Source organism: Athene noctua, chromosome 5 (genome assembly GCF_965140245.1).
Source record: "Athene noctua chromosome 5, bAthNoc1.hap1.1, whole genome shotgun sequence".
Taxonomy (NCBI): domain Eukaryota; kingdom Metazoa; phylum Chordata; class Aves; order Strigiformes; family Strigidae; genus Athene; species Athene noctua.
In genome coordinates, this window is record NC_134041.1 from 11,345,004 (window position 1) to 11,359,919 (window position 14,916).

At 38.7% G+C, this 14,916-nt stretch overlaps 1 protein-coding gene across 1 annotated transcript in view; it reads left to right on the forward strand.

Moving 5' to 3' along the window:
- TESK2 (testis associated actin remodelling kinase 2) overlaps positions 1-14,916 on the forward strand; it is an 82,493-nt gene that overhangs the window by 60,744 nt on the left and 6,833 nt on the right. The window contains exons 6-10 of the mRNA XM_074906308.1: positions 6,159-6,241; positions 8,156-8,231; positions 9,854-9,937; positions 11,004-11,090; positions 14,557-14,692. Of these exons, the coding sequence (XP_074762409.1) occupies positions 6,159-6,241; positions 8,156-8,231; positions 9,854-9,937; positions 11,004-11,090; positions 14,557-14,692 (466 nt within the window). The remainder of the gene's footprint in view (positions 1-6,158; positions 6,242-8,155; positions 8,232-9,853; positions 9,938-11,003; positions 11,091-14,556; positions 14,693-14,916) is intronic.

The window sequence follows — 14,916 nt, forward strand, 5'->3', positions numbered from 1 at the left end:
AAACTGGCTTCCTTGTCACAGAATCCTCCTGTGATGCTGAGGAAGGCCAGAGTCCAGATCCTGGGGCAACACAGCAGTAGTCTTGACCACAAGACATAAGACCTTCATTATCAGTGCAGGCTTTCTTTTTCATCTCTTCCCAGCCTATCTTTCACCCTACTGTTTCTGAGCCAAGGGTGGATGGAGTCCTGAAAATAGTGGTCTGAGTGTTTTACGTACAGCCCCAGTTTGCTGTCAGTGTGAATACATTGCGTGCACACGGAGACATGGGTACCAGGTGGAAAACTCTGTCATCATGTGATTAAGAACTTTACCTTAATATATTCTATATGCATAAGGGGAAGAATAAAAGTTCTTCCAGGAAGTTTTACATCCCATCTTTTGTGCAATATTAAGTTTTTGATGTAGTGTATGTTGTGTTCAACTTCCCACAAATCTAAAAAAAAAAGCTGGGAAAAAACAATGGCATTATGAACCTCATTTGCAGGGTTAGAAGTTTGAGGTTCATGGCAGAGGTGTCTGCTGCTTTAGCAAATACAGTAACTAATACATGAAGTATTTTTAATTAGTGTTTATTGCTACTGTTAATTAGTATTACTAATACACATTGTGTGCCTTTGCTACAGAGCAGGAATATAGAGAGGAACAAGAGAGACTCCTTGACAGTGAGAAGTAAACATCTAGGAGTCTGCTCATTTTTTTAAAGACTGATCATGTCTACTCTGTGACTATCCAGTCCTTTCTGCTAGTGTATAATGCCAGTCTCTGGTCAGGCCTTCCATCCTTGTTCAAAGGCTTTTCTTATTTTTGCTCCCTGTTCCTGCCCCCCAACATTATTGTTCAATCTCCTTGTCTGGCTGACTGCAGTTACCCTCTACCTAGTGCACCTCCTTGATGCTTTATCCAAGCTATTTTTCTGCGTTCTGGTCTTTAGTATGTTCAGCTATTTCTAGCTCTCCCCCTGTTCTGCTGCTCCAGGTTAGCTCTGTTTCACCACCACCACTGCTGCTAGACCTGCAGCTTCTTATATCCTCGTAACAGTCTTTGGGTTTTTTTTCCCCCTCTCAAGAATGTGTCTTGACCCTGATCTTGGTCCCTGCCAGCCCCTAGCTTGGACTCCTGCTCTATATTGTCACCTTATTCACTCTTTCAAATTGCTTACACAGCATATGTCCTGTCCCAGTCTACTTTTTGCAGGGGTGGCAAAAGGTATATCTCAGACAGAGATCTCATCAATGTTTCCAGTTGAGAACCTGCCAAATATGGTATGATTAACATAGGCTAATACTTCTGAGGATTTTTTATTTTCATTATTTCAAAATTTGCTTGTAACACATCCTAAGTTTGTTCTCCCCAGCAGCTGAATTGTCTTAGCTGAATGACCCCCTTCCCAAAAACCCACTACTAAAGCTCTTGATTAAAAACAAACAGGCAAGCCCCCAAACAAATGCCTTTTAGCTTTGCAGAATTATGTACAATTGAAAACAAGGTCTTATAATCAATAGTAGGTTGTGAGGAGTTTTAGGGAACATTGTGAGCTCTGTTGATAAAATCTATGAAGAAATTCTAATCTCTAGGCATATATATATATATATGCGTGTGTGTATTCCTGCCAACATCTGCTTTCACTTCACAGTATATGTGTAATGGCTCACCCTTCTTTCACTGAGAGAGGAGCAGTCTCAGTTACTACAGGACAGAATCATGCATGTAAGCAATTACTGTGTGTTATCTGATATAACATAAATTCACTGCCTTTGGGCTTGAAAGTGACATACCCTAACTTCCTAACTTGTATGCTGTTTGCTTGTTTAACACAAAATAAAACAAAATCAAGCAGTGAACAGAACCTTTGTCTGATAAGTCTCATACTTGCTGCTGCGGTTGTAAGGTCCCCTTTGTGCTAGAGTAGGCTCTCGCCTGGATATTTTGCACTGCAGGAGAGGGCTTACACTGAAAAAATTAGCTGTTACAGATTATTATTTCAGATGATAGTCGTAGTACTAAACTTTTACTGGTACTTTGGGACCCAAATAGAGCTTGTCCCTTAAACAGAATGGTTTTAGTTTCAAAAGGGTATCTAGTATTGTAAGCTTCCTGTTGTACATTTAATTGTCAATGGTGTTTTGCCTAGGGGATAGCACTTTAAAAAGAGCTGATACATCTCAATTGGCCTTTTAAGTATTTTAATTCAGTAACAGTCATCAGAGGGTTGCAAATGGCACTGCAGTAGCGTTCCTGTATTTTCTGGAGTGCAATAAAATCTCTGAGGAGTTTAGCTTCTATGTCATATTGTAAAATAAAACGATGGAGTTTCTTCTTCTAAGCAACTTACTTTTAACTCTGAAACTCTTGAGTCTATTTTCGGTTTTGTTTATGTAAAAGGGAGAGTAGAATATTGCATTTGTCTTAGTAGGCTTATGCTGTGCAAAGCAGATGTTAAGCTCCTGTAACACACAAAGGGGGCTTTATGTTCTTTCACATCTGTCTCTGCATAAACAGCTCTGTTAACTCTTTAGGGCTCATGTACAGAGCTCCTTGCTTCTATTAAGAGTCTGCTTCAGGAAGGACCAATGGGGGTTCCCATTTCAGGGAAAAAAAGCCCTTGAGAGCCCAACTGAAGTCAAATACTGCCCTCTTTGACTGTATGAGCTGCCAAAGGAAAGAACATCCCTGTCTGTAGAGACCCAAATAGAAAGCTTGGGAAGGTTGTCATGTGTTACTAACTTGCATCTTATCCAAATAGTGCAATAGTAAGTCGAAAGCATTTTCTTAAAGCTGGTATTGTAAAGCTGCTTGGCATTTCATCTCATAGGCAGTTCTTGAGAGGCTTTTTGCACTAGAGAGGGGCTTGAATTCTTGTATCTCTATGCCAAAATTCATTAATGAAACTTCTTCATACCAAATTGATAAACCCATTTTCTTTCTTGTAGAAACCAAGAAATATCACTTTGTCAGAAGAAACAGTGCAGTATGTTCTATTGTACTTTTCCTACTAAGATACCACCTCTAGCTTAAATTTAAAAGCTCTTTATCAACCTTTTAGTCTCTAATGAAGCTTTGTCCCTTTTTTGGTCCTAATTTGTCTTGGCAGCAGAATACGAATGCTTAAAAAAGCACTTTCATTGAGTGCACGTGAACTACCCATTACTGTGGGCTGTGTAAGTCACCTTTTCATGAATTGCGTCTTAAATCTGCTATCTAAACCATCTGTGCTGTGGATTTGGTGCAGTGTTGGGTAATGGCTTTACTAGGGTGGGAAGGGTGGAGAAGTAGTATGGTGATGCTGAGGGTTGGCCTTGAACACTTGGAGAATCTCAGCACGGAATGAAACATTGTCACCTGCAAGGCTTTGTCCTGATGAATGAGCAGTACAGGCTTGAAAGGTGATGTCTGATCACACTAGTATCTGTAGAAGAGTTTTATTGCTGATGTTGGTTGGAATAGGCTTCCATCCTTTCTGGGTTCCAGGGAATTGGTGCATAGTTACATTAAAAATTGCACCAGTTGAATTAAATAGTTTAGTTTTGCTACAGTGAGTATTTGTAGTGACACTGGCATTTTTTTGTCTGGTGCATATCACCTCCTCATGTCTGATTTAAGTGTGACTAAAAAAGACCCTCTTGTATTGGAATATGTATTCTAATGAATTTAAATTCACACTCATATTTCTTCATATGCAGGCAAAAGACAAACTTCTGCTAATGAGAGAGAATAGTTTACATTCCTTCTTCATGTCATTTAACCTTGTGCAGCCTACCACAGCAGAACAATTGATCAGTACTTTATAGCAGAAATGTTATTCTAGGCTTTCCTCCGTTGCCTTGTCGTGGTGTACTGGCCTCTCCTGCAGGACCTCTGGATCCCACAGCAGCAGGTGTTTGGTTTTTTGAAAGGCCTGCTCTAAAAGGAAGCCCTGCTTTGCTGCAGGTGGCTCCTGCTCATCTGGGAAGGAGCTCGGAGCTATCAGGTAGCATTACTTGGCATATAGATTGGATGTGCTATTGGTTTAATTTATGATTTATCTAGGAATAATCTGCTTGTATAACAGTTTGGTGCTGTGTACCTGAGAGCTGAGACTGCCTGGGGCTTGGTGGGGGGTAAGATTGTTCCTCTTCAGCTGGTGATGTATTGCTGTCTAATGGGATGTGATTGTATATTGGTAAGAAGCTGAAGGAAAAATTGCTGACAGGATGATGTTGCATTTAAAACTCCTTTTGATATCAAAACAGCCCTATAAATTATCGCAGATCTTAAGGTTGGTAGAAATGTTTCTACAGATTTTTAGTTACGTTGAAAATAGTTCCTAATCTGGATTAATGTGTTCCCCTAAAATTTTGGAGACCAGGGAGAATAACCCTTATCCACAAAAACCAGAAGATAAAATGAACTACTGTAGTCTTCCTACTCAAAATGAACAAAATGTAAATAGACAAAGGTAATGCAAGAAGGAAATCTAGACTTTAAAACTAGTTATTTTATGAATCATAGAGGGTTTTTTTAAAAAGTCAAATTACAAATCATCTTTAATTGCTGAGAAATCTATGGCAGAAAATAACCTGACATTTTGTTGCATAAAATAGTACCGTCATTCTTGTACAATGCAAAATGTCTGGTGTTCTCATGGACTTGTTTGTGTGGTACACAATGAAATTCCACTTGTCTGAATCATTTGAGCAAGATTTTTCTGAAAAGTTTTATCCTTCTCAGTTTTAAGTCCACTTACAGTGACCGAATGTTTAAACAGAGGCAAGCTGAATGAATGTGCTCTTTGATAAAAGATAACAAAGCCCGTAACTGAGAAGCTTTGCTGCTCTTTGGACAAGCATGGTTGATTTAACTTGGTACATGTTTATGAATCCCCATACTAACTCTATTTATTATACTTGAGTCATGCTAAATAAATAAAACTTTGCATCTCAGGAGCCAGCATGTGTTTCAAGAGGCTGGCACACATTTTCTTTACATGATTGCAGGAGCAGCTTGCTTAACCTTTTAATTGGCAGGAAGAAAACTCACTTCATGGCCTGAGCCACAATCATCTCTGACTAATGTAAACAGCAATGACCTGAACTTGATCTTTTAGACAAGGGACTCACTTTTCTTGGTAGTTGCATTATACAGACAAGCTAATGCTCCGAGGTCAGCGAGGGGCTTTTGTACATCCAAGCACAATAAAGCTAGAAAGTGTTTCCTGCTGTTTAGCTAATTAATGCAGGGTACCACTCTGTAGGAGTCAGCAGTGGTTTTGCTGCCTGTCACTGCTATTGTACTGCCTGCAGAAAGATATAGAGCAAGGCATGTGGTAAGGGCATGAATTCTCTGTCTTGCTCCACCTATTGCAGGACAGAAAAAAACCGGGAAGTCAGCTATTGATTCATTCGGTGAGAAGGGAAAAGATGGGGTAGTGAAACAAAGAATATTTCTCAGAGTTGTAAATAAGTAACAAAGAAATCAATAATACCTTTCATGTGATGTGATGCTGTCAGACCAGAATTATCTCTGTGTCCTTAAATTGCCCTCCCTCCTGACACTGGAGGGCACATCTGAAAGAAAAAGATTGACACCTTTTCCCTTCAATCATGTTTTATGATGTACTGTAGAATAAAGAATTCTATTTGAGACTTTAAAAGCACATATAACTTCGTCATATCTCGTATTTTCTGATTAAAATTACTGCAAAGCAGTGAGTTCCTCTTTAGTAGTTAATGTAGCAAAATATACAAAGGTATTTAGAGTCTGCTCTGATCTTGTATTCTGGTCAGGTACAGGCAAATTGTAAAGAGAAAATGTAAGGTGTCATAGTGAACAGCATGTATTGCATACTTGAGCAGTAAGGGAGCTAAATCATCTTAATTCTTGCTGGAACCTAGCGGGTGGGTGCTGCCTGTGGCTGCCTGCTTTCACAGCAAGTTTTTAAGTGGATTATTAACTAAGTGTAAGGCTGTTTGCAGCATCTTAAGTTTGACAGACACGTGATTGTGCAGGGGGGAGGGTAGGGGAAAAGGGTGGTTGCTTTCAGACAAAAGCTTCTCATAGATGAACATTTTACAAACAATATCTTGTAGTCTTGTTCCAGATTAAAAATAACTAACATGAATGGTATATGGGTTTCATGCCCAGACAATAACTTTTCTGGTTTTGTTTTTAAATTCCAGAACTGCTTAATAAAACATGATGAGAACGGATACTCAGCAATAGTAGGAGACTTTGGTTTAGCAGAGAAAATTCCTGATCACAGGTATGTGAACTAATCAAAATATAGCGAGAATTGCAGTGCGATTGCAGGCCAGGAGATCTAATGAGCCAGATCCCTGCAGCCATTATTGCATTCTGATAATTGAAAAAATATCTTCAGTCTAGAACTGCAGGCTGGATGACCAAAATGTTCTAGCTTTAATTACTGTCCATATTGATAGAATTAGTGGTGACATTTATTCTTTCAAAAATGCTTCAGTGAGTATAAAATTTACTCAAGCTTTTCAGTAGATCTTCTAAGCAGGTACTTGGGAGTTGTGGTTTAAAAAAAAAAACACAACAAAGCAAACACAAAAATACTGTCCAGCATTCTGGATTGGTATTATTTTGTAATAAATAAATGTCCTCTGATTCCAAACAACTTTAGCTTCTTGCCATTTTCACAAACGATATTCAGTGGCATTCCAGTATTATTCTCTTTAATCTCCAGGTTGTTAAAATCCAGGTTTATAACAAAGAGATATTAAAATTACTGTCTAACAATGGCTCACCATTTTGCTCTCCCTAGGATGAAATTATAATCTTAAATCATTTGAGGAATGCACAGGAGACTGTCACAAGCTATTGTCACAATTGGAAATGGCCCTTTTGTCTTTCCTCCATTAGGGAGATCAAGGACAAGGATTTCATTGTTCTCTCTGTATATTGCCTTGTGTATTTCAGAGTATTCTGACTGTGAAATGTGCTGTCAGATTTTGTTCAGTGTGTAATTCTGCATAAAATAAAAGCCTTCCAGCTCTTCTGACTACAAAGAAAACAATAAAAGTTGATCTCAGCTACGCACTGTTTTTAAACTGCACATATCCTAAAACCATACCTTGGGAGGTCTGAAGGCTTGCATTAATGTTGATGAAATACTGATCTAAAAGCTTAACAAAGTGAACATCTTAATATTGAAACTACTGATAAGTGCAGCCAATGTGTATCTTGTACGTTCCTGTGGAATCTCTGCCCTTTAAGGTGCTGAAAGCTTCAGCTGTTTGTACAAATTCATCACAAAATCAGGAAGGCATCACAGGTGCCTTAAGATGGTTCCTAATATCCAGTGTCGAGATGCCCTGAAAACTGATAAAACTTGATACTAAAACAAACAACATAATGTTAAATTAGCCACCATTTTTGTTTGATCTAGTCTTACATCCATTTTTAAATGCAGTTTTGTGGTTTCTAGTTTGCTGACTAACAAGCCATGCTATTTTGAGGCCTTCAAAGACTTTTTTTTTTAAAAAAAAGGTATTCCTTCAAGGTCAGCTGGGTGGCAAGCTGGAGGCCTTTCTTAACGTGCCAGTATTCAGCCATGTGGAAACATTACAGATATTTCAAATTGTCTCTGTTCTGATTACTTCTAATTTTTCTCTATTAAAAGATTCCTCTGGTCCATCGACTTTTTTTTAAAAACACAGTTTGCAAGCAGTCAGTGTTGAATACTTTCTAGAGCTGCTTATTGGTATACATGTAGGGGTGAATACCTGTATGTCTTGCTGCATGAATGGAGAACTTGATATCTAGCCTGAAACTGATGTCCACAAACCCTACTATGCATAGATGAAGGAGCCAACTCTGCCAAGACTGTGGAAACCAAAACTATTGAACAGCTGTGACCTTAAAATAATTAAAAAAAAAAAAAAAAAAAAAAGTGGTCAGGCACTTAGAAACTGGAAGTAGAATATGACTAATTTATTGAAGCTTTCTTCTTTCACCTTCTCCACCTGCTATTGAATGTTCCAGTGACTCCAGTAGGAAACCAGTGTAGAATACAGTATGTTATGGAACCCATTTACATCAACTTCCCTCTGGTGAAAATTTCTGCAGATACTTAGAAAGATAATAGCAGTGCCTGAGTGTTCTTCTCTCTCTCCCCCTACACCCTTCCTCCATCTATCCCATATCTATATAGTGAGAAGTTACCAGTGGTGGGTTCACCCTTCTGGATGGCACCAGAAGTTCTCAGAGATGAACCTTACAATGAAAAGGTAAGGCACATGATATAAGTGGACTTTAGTCAGATGTTTCTCTTCAATGGCTTTATACAAGTTTTAGAATTTCCATAATGTTAGAATTGTTATTTTCATTTGTGACCTTACTGTACTCAGTAGATCATTCAGACTAAAGGAGTATGTGAGTTCAGTAATTAATGGCATAAGATTAAATACCTTTATCATTATTCACTGTTATGCTGTTTTCATTCTGAAATGCCCCACATGCAGAAATACAGTAATGGCTTGTTGACTTAACACAATTTAATGAAGTCTCATGAGAAACGTAGTAAGATTGCTTCCTTGACTATACGTTAGTGAAATCTGGGTAGGAATAAAAAGTTTGTATGTAAACTTGTACAGTTTTAAATTAAAAAAAAAACAAACAACATTCTCAAGATACCTGAAGAAAAATGTTCTCCAAAAGTATTTCTAAGTTTTCCTATTTGTGGCATTGGTAAATGTTTCTTTCAGAGGAGGATCAGATCACACAGGATTTTAGAAATAGTATTTTCAATCAAGCTCTTCTTTACATGGGATTTTCTATCCCATGTCTAACATTGTGTACTTCAGCCCTGCAGGTGCAGCTTTTCTATAATAAAGCCCACATCCTGTACCTTTTTATAGGTAGTAATCAATAATCTATTTAATTGGTGATACTTTTAACTTGCAGGAAAGCAGTAGCTACCTCAGTAATTAATGTAATAATTACCATTTCAAAGCTTTTTTTAAGAGTTCCAGTTGACCCAAATTAATAATAAAGTACCCAAATCTATGGTGCCACATTATTCACTAACCCTAGGACATGGAAGACTAAAGAAAAAGAAAGTCTCATAAGTCATCAGCATGAAAGGTGACCTATAAACCTGACTGATATGTAAGGGATGAGTGATGCCAGCTTCTGCTCTGTAGACTTTTATTCCATGTTTCCCTAAATTTTATTACATGATCAATTCAGGTGGGTGGAAATCTGAGGAACTGTGCAATTCCGGGCTAGTTAGATAAGTGATTACTAAGTGTCATGGAAATTTCAATGGAAATTGATACTGGTATACAGTGTTACTAGAGATTTCAGGCTATGGGATAGACACTGTTTTCTCCAGAGGTACTGAACTGTGAGGAGAGAAAAATGTAATTTTTCTTAAAAAGAGCATAACAGCATTAATGTTCTGACTAAGCTGTGATCATGTGCATTCTAAACCCAATTTTCTAACCACAGTGACATACAGGTATGTCATGTTTTGGCTATGTTTTTAATTACTCTCATCTGTAAGACATCAAATGCAACTTCACCGTTCTTTATGCAAGGAAGGGGTTTTTTTAAAGTGTGGTGGTTTTTTTACACTGCTGATTTAAGAGTGATTTAGTGGGGTGTTTTTCTTTTTGCAAGAGTTTTAAAGTTATCATTGCTGTTTGTGCAACAAGAATGCTTCACTGTGAGCATGTGTTTCTTCACATGGAAAGTGTTAGCTATAATGCAGTTGCTTGGTGTTTTAAGGCTGTGGTGTTGGTTTAGTTGTTTCATGATAAACATTTGGGGTAAGGAGAAACTCAGTGGCAGATAAGAATGCTGAGTATTCATAGCTGAACCATGTGGCTACTTTTTTTTTCTCTCTCAGGCAGATGTGTTCTCCTATGGTATAATTCTGTGTGAGATTATAGCAAGAATACAGGCAGATCCAGACTATCTCCCTCGCACAGAGGTAAGTGGTTATGTTTATAACATTGGTGGGAGGTGGTAAGTATGCCATGATAATGGCTGGCCTTTAGAACTTCTGGCACTGCTGCCAAAGATACGATGAATAGGTGTTACATTAAAAATAGCCTGTAAAAGGCTTTTGTTCTTCTGTACTGTTATTGTAAGAAGCTCCATTGAAGACACTTTCACAGAGACTGTCCAGCTGCAATCCTCATGGGAAATCCTTTCTGCCCCTAACTGGCAGAACATTGAGAGCATTGCAGTGACCTTCCTTTTGTAGAGTGATAGCTCATGTAGACTTCTTGCCAGATTCAGAACAGAGCACTTTTGGCACACTGCATCCACTAAGCAGCCCCTCCTTGTGAAAGGGGCAGGAGCTGTGTTAGCAGCAGCTAAAATAAGCTCACCCTTATTTTTGTATAGACTGTGCTAAGCACTGTGGATCTGAGCTAGAATCAACTAGTCAAAGAAGATACTTCTTGCCTTCCTCAGTTGACTTTTGGTTGAGTCCCTTACGCAGGGCAGCTTTTGGCCCTCTGTTGGGGGGGTCTTCCAAATTGTCTATCCGACTCTGGTTCTGAAAAGGCAAAATTTCTTAGGTCTTGAACTGCAGTAAATAAGAGATCTGTTTTACCAGTCTATCATCTACTGAAAAATTAACCATTTTAATTGAAATTTTCATCATGGTGAAGCCCCTGGTTCTATAGCAGACTGTTAATTTACACTGTGAAAGTCACCATGGTGAAATATCACAGTATAAGATATTGCTTCCAGATTCACATGGGCAGCATTTCAAGTGCAATGGATTGGAGTTGAGTCCAGGAAGAAGTGTGGGCTTTTTGAAGTCAGCTCATTATCTTACAGGTATCTTGTATCAAGTAATCCCTGTTGGGAATGCTGCAGTTCAGAGCGTGCATGAAGTTTTCTCAAAATCCTCTGTATGTAGCTGCTGAGAGATGGTGTTCATGGTTATTCCCAATAACTCAGTGTAGGGACCCCCTGAAAAGAAGATGCTTTGGGCCAGATAGGAGACTTTGTTTATATCTCTATGCTGTGGTTTTTTTGTACAGAATTTTGGATTAGATTATGATGCCTTCCAGCACATGGTGGGAGACTGTCCCCCTGACTTCCTCCAGCTGGCCTTCAACTGCTGTAATGTGAGTATCTTGCTTGAAGGGGAGAAGCCTAAACTGGAGTTCTCCAAATCCCTCTGGCTTTTGAAGACAGAGCTTAAAGCGTTTGCAGAAGAGACTTGAAGAGCCTACCTATAAAAGCAGCATACATTCTGATAACCCAGAAAGTCCCTTGCAGTTTTTATAACCCTTCCCTTCCCCTTGCAAAAAGGTGTATCTTGTGTTTTTGCAATTCTGTGTTCTATTGTGCCAAACAAATAGGTCTGGCACGTTGAACAGCTTCTTGCAGGCTGTTCAGGCTGATCATAACCAGTTGTATGCTATTGACACTGGCTGGCCCTCAGGCTGACAGAATCCAGCTGTTATTGTGCACAGACCTACTGAGCTGTGAAGAAGGAATTCTGAGTTGTTCTCACAAACAGAGGGGACAAACAGATCAAGAGCAGGCACTAAACTATGCTGAAGTTTCTATATGCTACATTTTGGAAAGGGATAATCCTCTAAATCCCTAGCCTGTATTCCAAGAAACCGAACTTGGACCCAAATGATTTAGTATCAGTAAGGCTATAGGCAATGTGTTGTATGGAGTAAATTTTCTGCCAAGTATTCGAGTAAAATTTTGATAGTGCTGAATACCTTCATGACTCCTCACTGTGAAAATTCCAAGAAAATACATCTCTCTTGTGGGTTATACCACAACAGAGGTTGCTAGTACCTTTATAGTAAACTGGTTTATATGAAGTAAGAGAACCTGAGCTTCTACCAGATTCAGCTGAAGTTGGGCGTGTCCAGTTTGCACAATTTAAGTTGAGGCAACTTCAAAAAACTTTACTGCACAAAACTTTTCCCCTTGACTCCACAACCAGGCCATGCTAGAGCCAGTGCCAGCACTGTGTCCAAGTGAGTTGTTTGTAAGAAGTCTCATCTCTCCATGCTCTTGGTGCTTATTTTTGTCTTGAACTCTCTCTTTACTTTGTAGTAGCACAAATGCACATGCTGAAGGGGAGAGCAGTATAAAGGTGAGGATGTGAGCAGGTGGGCGTGACTGCCACTCTTGACACAAGATAGCGTGATTTAATTCTAAAAATGCTGGTGGAACTTACTCTGGACAAGCTATTTCACTCCTCTGATTTCACCTTAGTATAGTGGAGCTTGCTTCACCAGGACAGTGGTATATCTGACTCATGTTTATGAAGTGGTTTGATTATGCAAGCACTAAAGAGTTTGGCTAAAAGTAGGATTTGACTTTGGAAATCTCAACTATCACCTGTAGACTCCAGAAAGCGTACTGCATCCAAACACATGGTGCGTGATACAAAGCTATTTTTCAGCACAGGTAAAATTCACAGTAAAACTACTCATGAAGAAAGGGGAAGTGACTGATAAAAGAATTTGATGTGTTCAGAGAAAAAGGTTTTTCTCCTACTGATTATTGTCAAATGCTACTTCCTGTATAATAAATGTCCCTTCCCTGAATTGAAAGTGGAAATTGCTGTCTTGTGATCAAACCATTCACATGCTAATTTCAGTGTTGGGAATGGTGTAATTCACTTTCCTAGTAGAAGGAAAAAGGTGGTGAACAGGTAAGGCTTCCTTACATCTTCCTAAGCAGGTTGTGCTTCAGTAGTAGGTGATCTGTGTGATAATTTGCTCGTAGACAAGGACATTTGTATAGCTTTTTACTATTTAACAGGTCAACAGACAGTGTAAACTGTATAGCTCAGCTGATTAGTTGAACTAATCTGCAAAGCACTGGGGTTTTCTACAGCCAGGAAACATGTTTTAGGGCAACCTAAGAAAACCAGTAAAAACTGACATGTATGAGTAGTGGATTAAATTTTCTTTAATTTGTTGTTATAAAGTGTTTTTTAAAGTAGTACATGCAAGGAAGACTAAAATTTAAGGATCCCCAAGAACTGTAAATCTGCTCCAACAACTGTAAGTCTACTTGTGCAAATACTTACGAATGTTAACAGGTATGATCATGCAAAAGGCTTACCGGCATGAGCTGAGCTGTAGGCAACTGCTGCCTTGAGGGAGAACCTTCTATTCCATTTGAGCAGAATCTGGACTGCTCAGGGATGGAAGAGTCAAATGTTCCTCTCGGTCACTCTTCCATTGCTGCTCTTGTCCTGGATCTTACCTAGCACAAATTAAAATAGCCAGAGAGCTCTTTTACTTCCTGAAGCTCCCCAAACTTCCAAGATTAGTAAATTTCTGAGAGTACAGAGTGTGTGCTTTGGTGTTGCCCTGGCTCTACACTTCCAGTGCAATGGGGAAAGCAGAAAAAGATGTTTTGCTGTGCTAGGAAATGCCTGGAAATTGAGCTCTTCAGGTGTGATTTGTTTGGCTTTTGTCACTGTACATCTGAATTTTAGCCCTTTACCCTGTGTTGTTAGAAGGTGTTCTGGGATTGCTGCTCATACCAGTTCTCTTCAGGAAGATCCATCTCATAGGACCTGTGAGGCAGAATTAGGGAGGTCTTTAGGGTTTGTTGTGTACAAAGCACCACTGTTCCCTTTGTACTAGAGGTGAGATCTGTCTGGGCTTGTTCACTTTGAAAAAGCCTTTAGAAGGCTGGAAACAGGAATCGGGTCAAGTGGAATCTTTTTTAATAGTGTAATGAGGTTAATTTTAAGCTGTTGAATTAGACATTGCTACCTACAGTAGTAAAACCTGTAACACATATACAGGGTCGCTGTTCAAAATGATGAAATGCCTTCTAAGTTACTAGTTAAATTAAGCTGCTTGTGTTGGACTTTTAGAGATTAATTTCTACTAGGCTGAATAAATAAATACATACTGATAAATACAAACTGAATACATATTGATGACTAGGGGAGAGATGTTTTAGTTGGGCAAAAATGGATTTTTTTCTGTTGTAGTATTTTGTCAAGTTATGTAACCAATCTTGCTTTCTTACAAGACAGACCAGTATACCCACTAGTAAGGCTAATTAACAGATTGAAAGATACAACATTTTAAACTTTAAAATCAGCAATGCCATTTATGTGTGTGTTAATTAAAGCCACAATGAGATGATGGAAGAATTACGGACTTTTAAAGAACGACATAGCCAACTTGTTCTGTTTAATCCTTATTGCTTCAGGCACGTTTTGAAATAGCATTGATATACAATCTCTGACTGGTAAATGGAGTCCGGAAAGAAATCCTTGAACTGCGAAAGCTGTTTAAAACAAACCAACCCCCCCTCACAAGCCCTGAATCTAAGAGCTTCCCACCTTTTAAATTTAAAATGCACCGTCTTCATAGAATGTTTACAACTTTATAAATAAATGTGAGAGGTATAATAGACATAAACTAGGACAGGATACTACTTTTCCTCTTCTCTACTTCAGTTTTTTGCAATGACAACATGCTGCTTAAAATGGTCTTGAATTTCCTCAGTTCCTTCAGACTGTCCCTCCATCCACTGTAGAATAGCATGAACAAACCCACATGAGCTGATATGATTTGTGTGTATTCACAGATGGATCCAAAGTTGCGTCCTTCATTTGCTGATATTGTCAAAACACTGGATGAGATTTTAAACCGCCTGAGAAATGAAGACTCAGAGAGAGAGAGGAAGTTTTTGAACCTTGACAACAGTGAAAGAAAACCCAAAGGTAAGTGCCTGTATTGTACAAACATTGCTGCAGGCTAATAGCAAGAGGATACAATGCTTCAGATTTTGAAGATTGGTATTTCAGCTGTATATGCTATTATTTTACAGTTTATGAATGATTTTATTCAAAGCCTGAAAATTTTTCTGGAACAATGCTGTATATTTTGCACGGCAGTGTCCTTCAGGGAAAAAACCCAGCTGTTTCTTAAAGTGCCTCAAAAGATT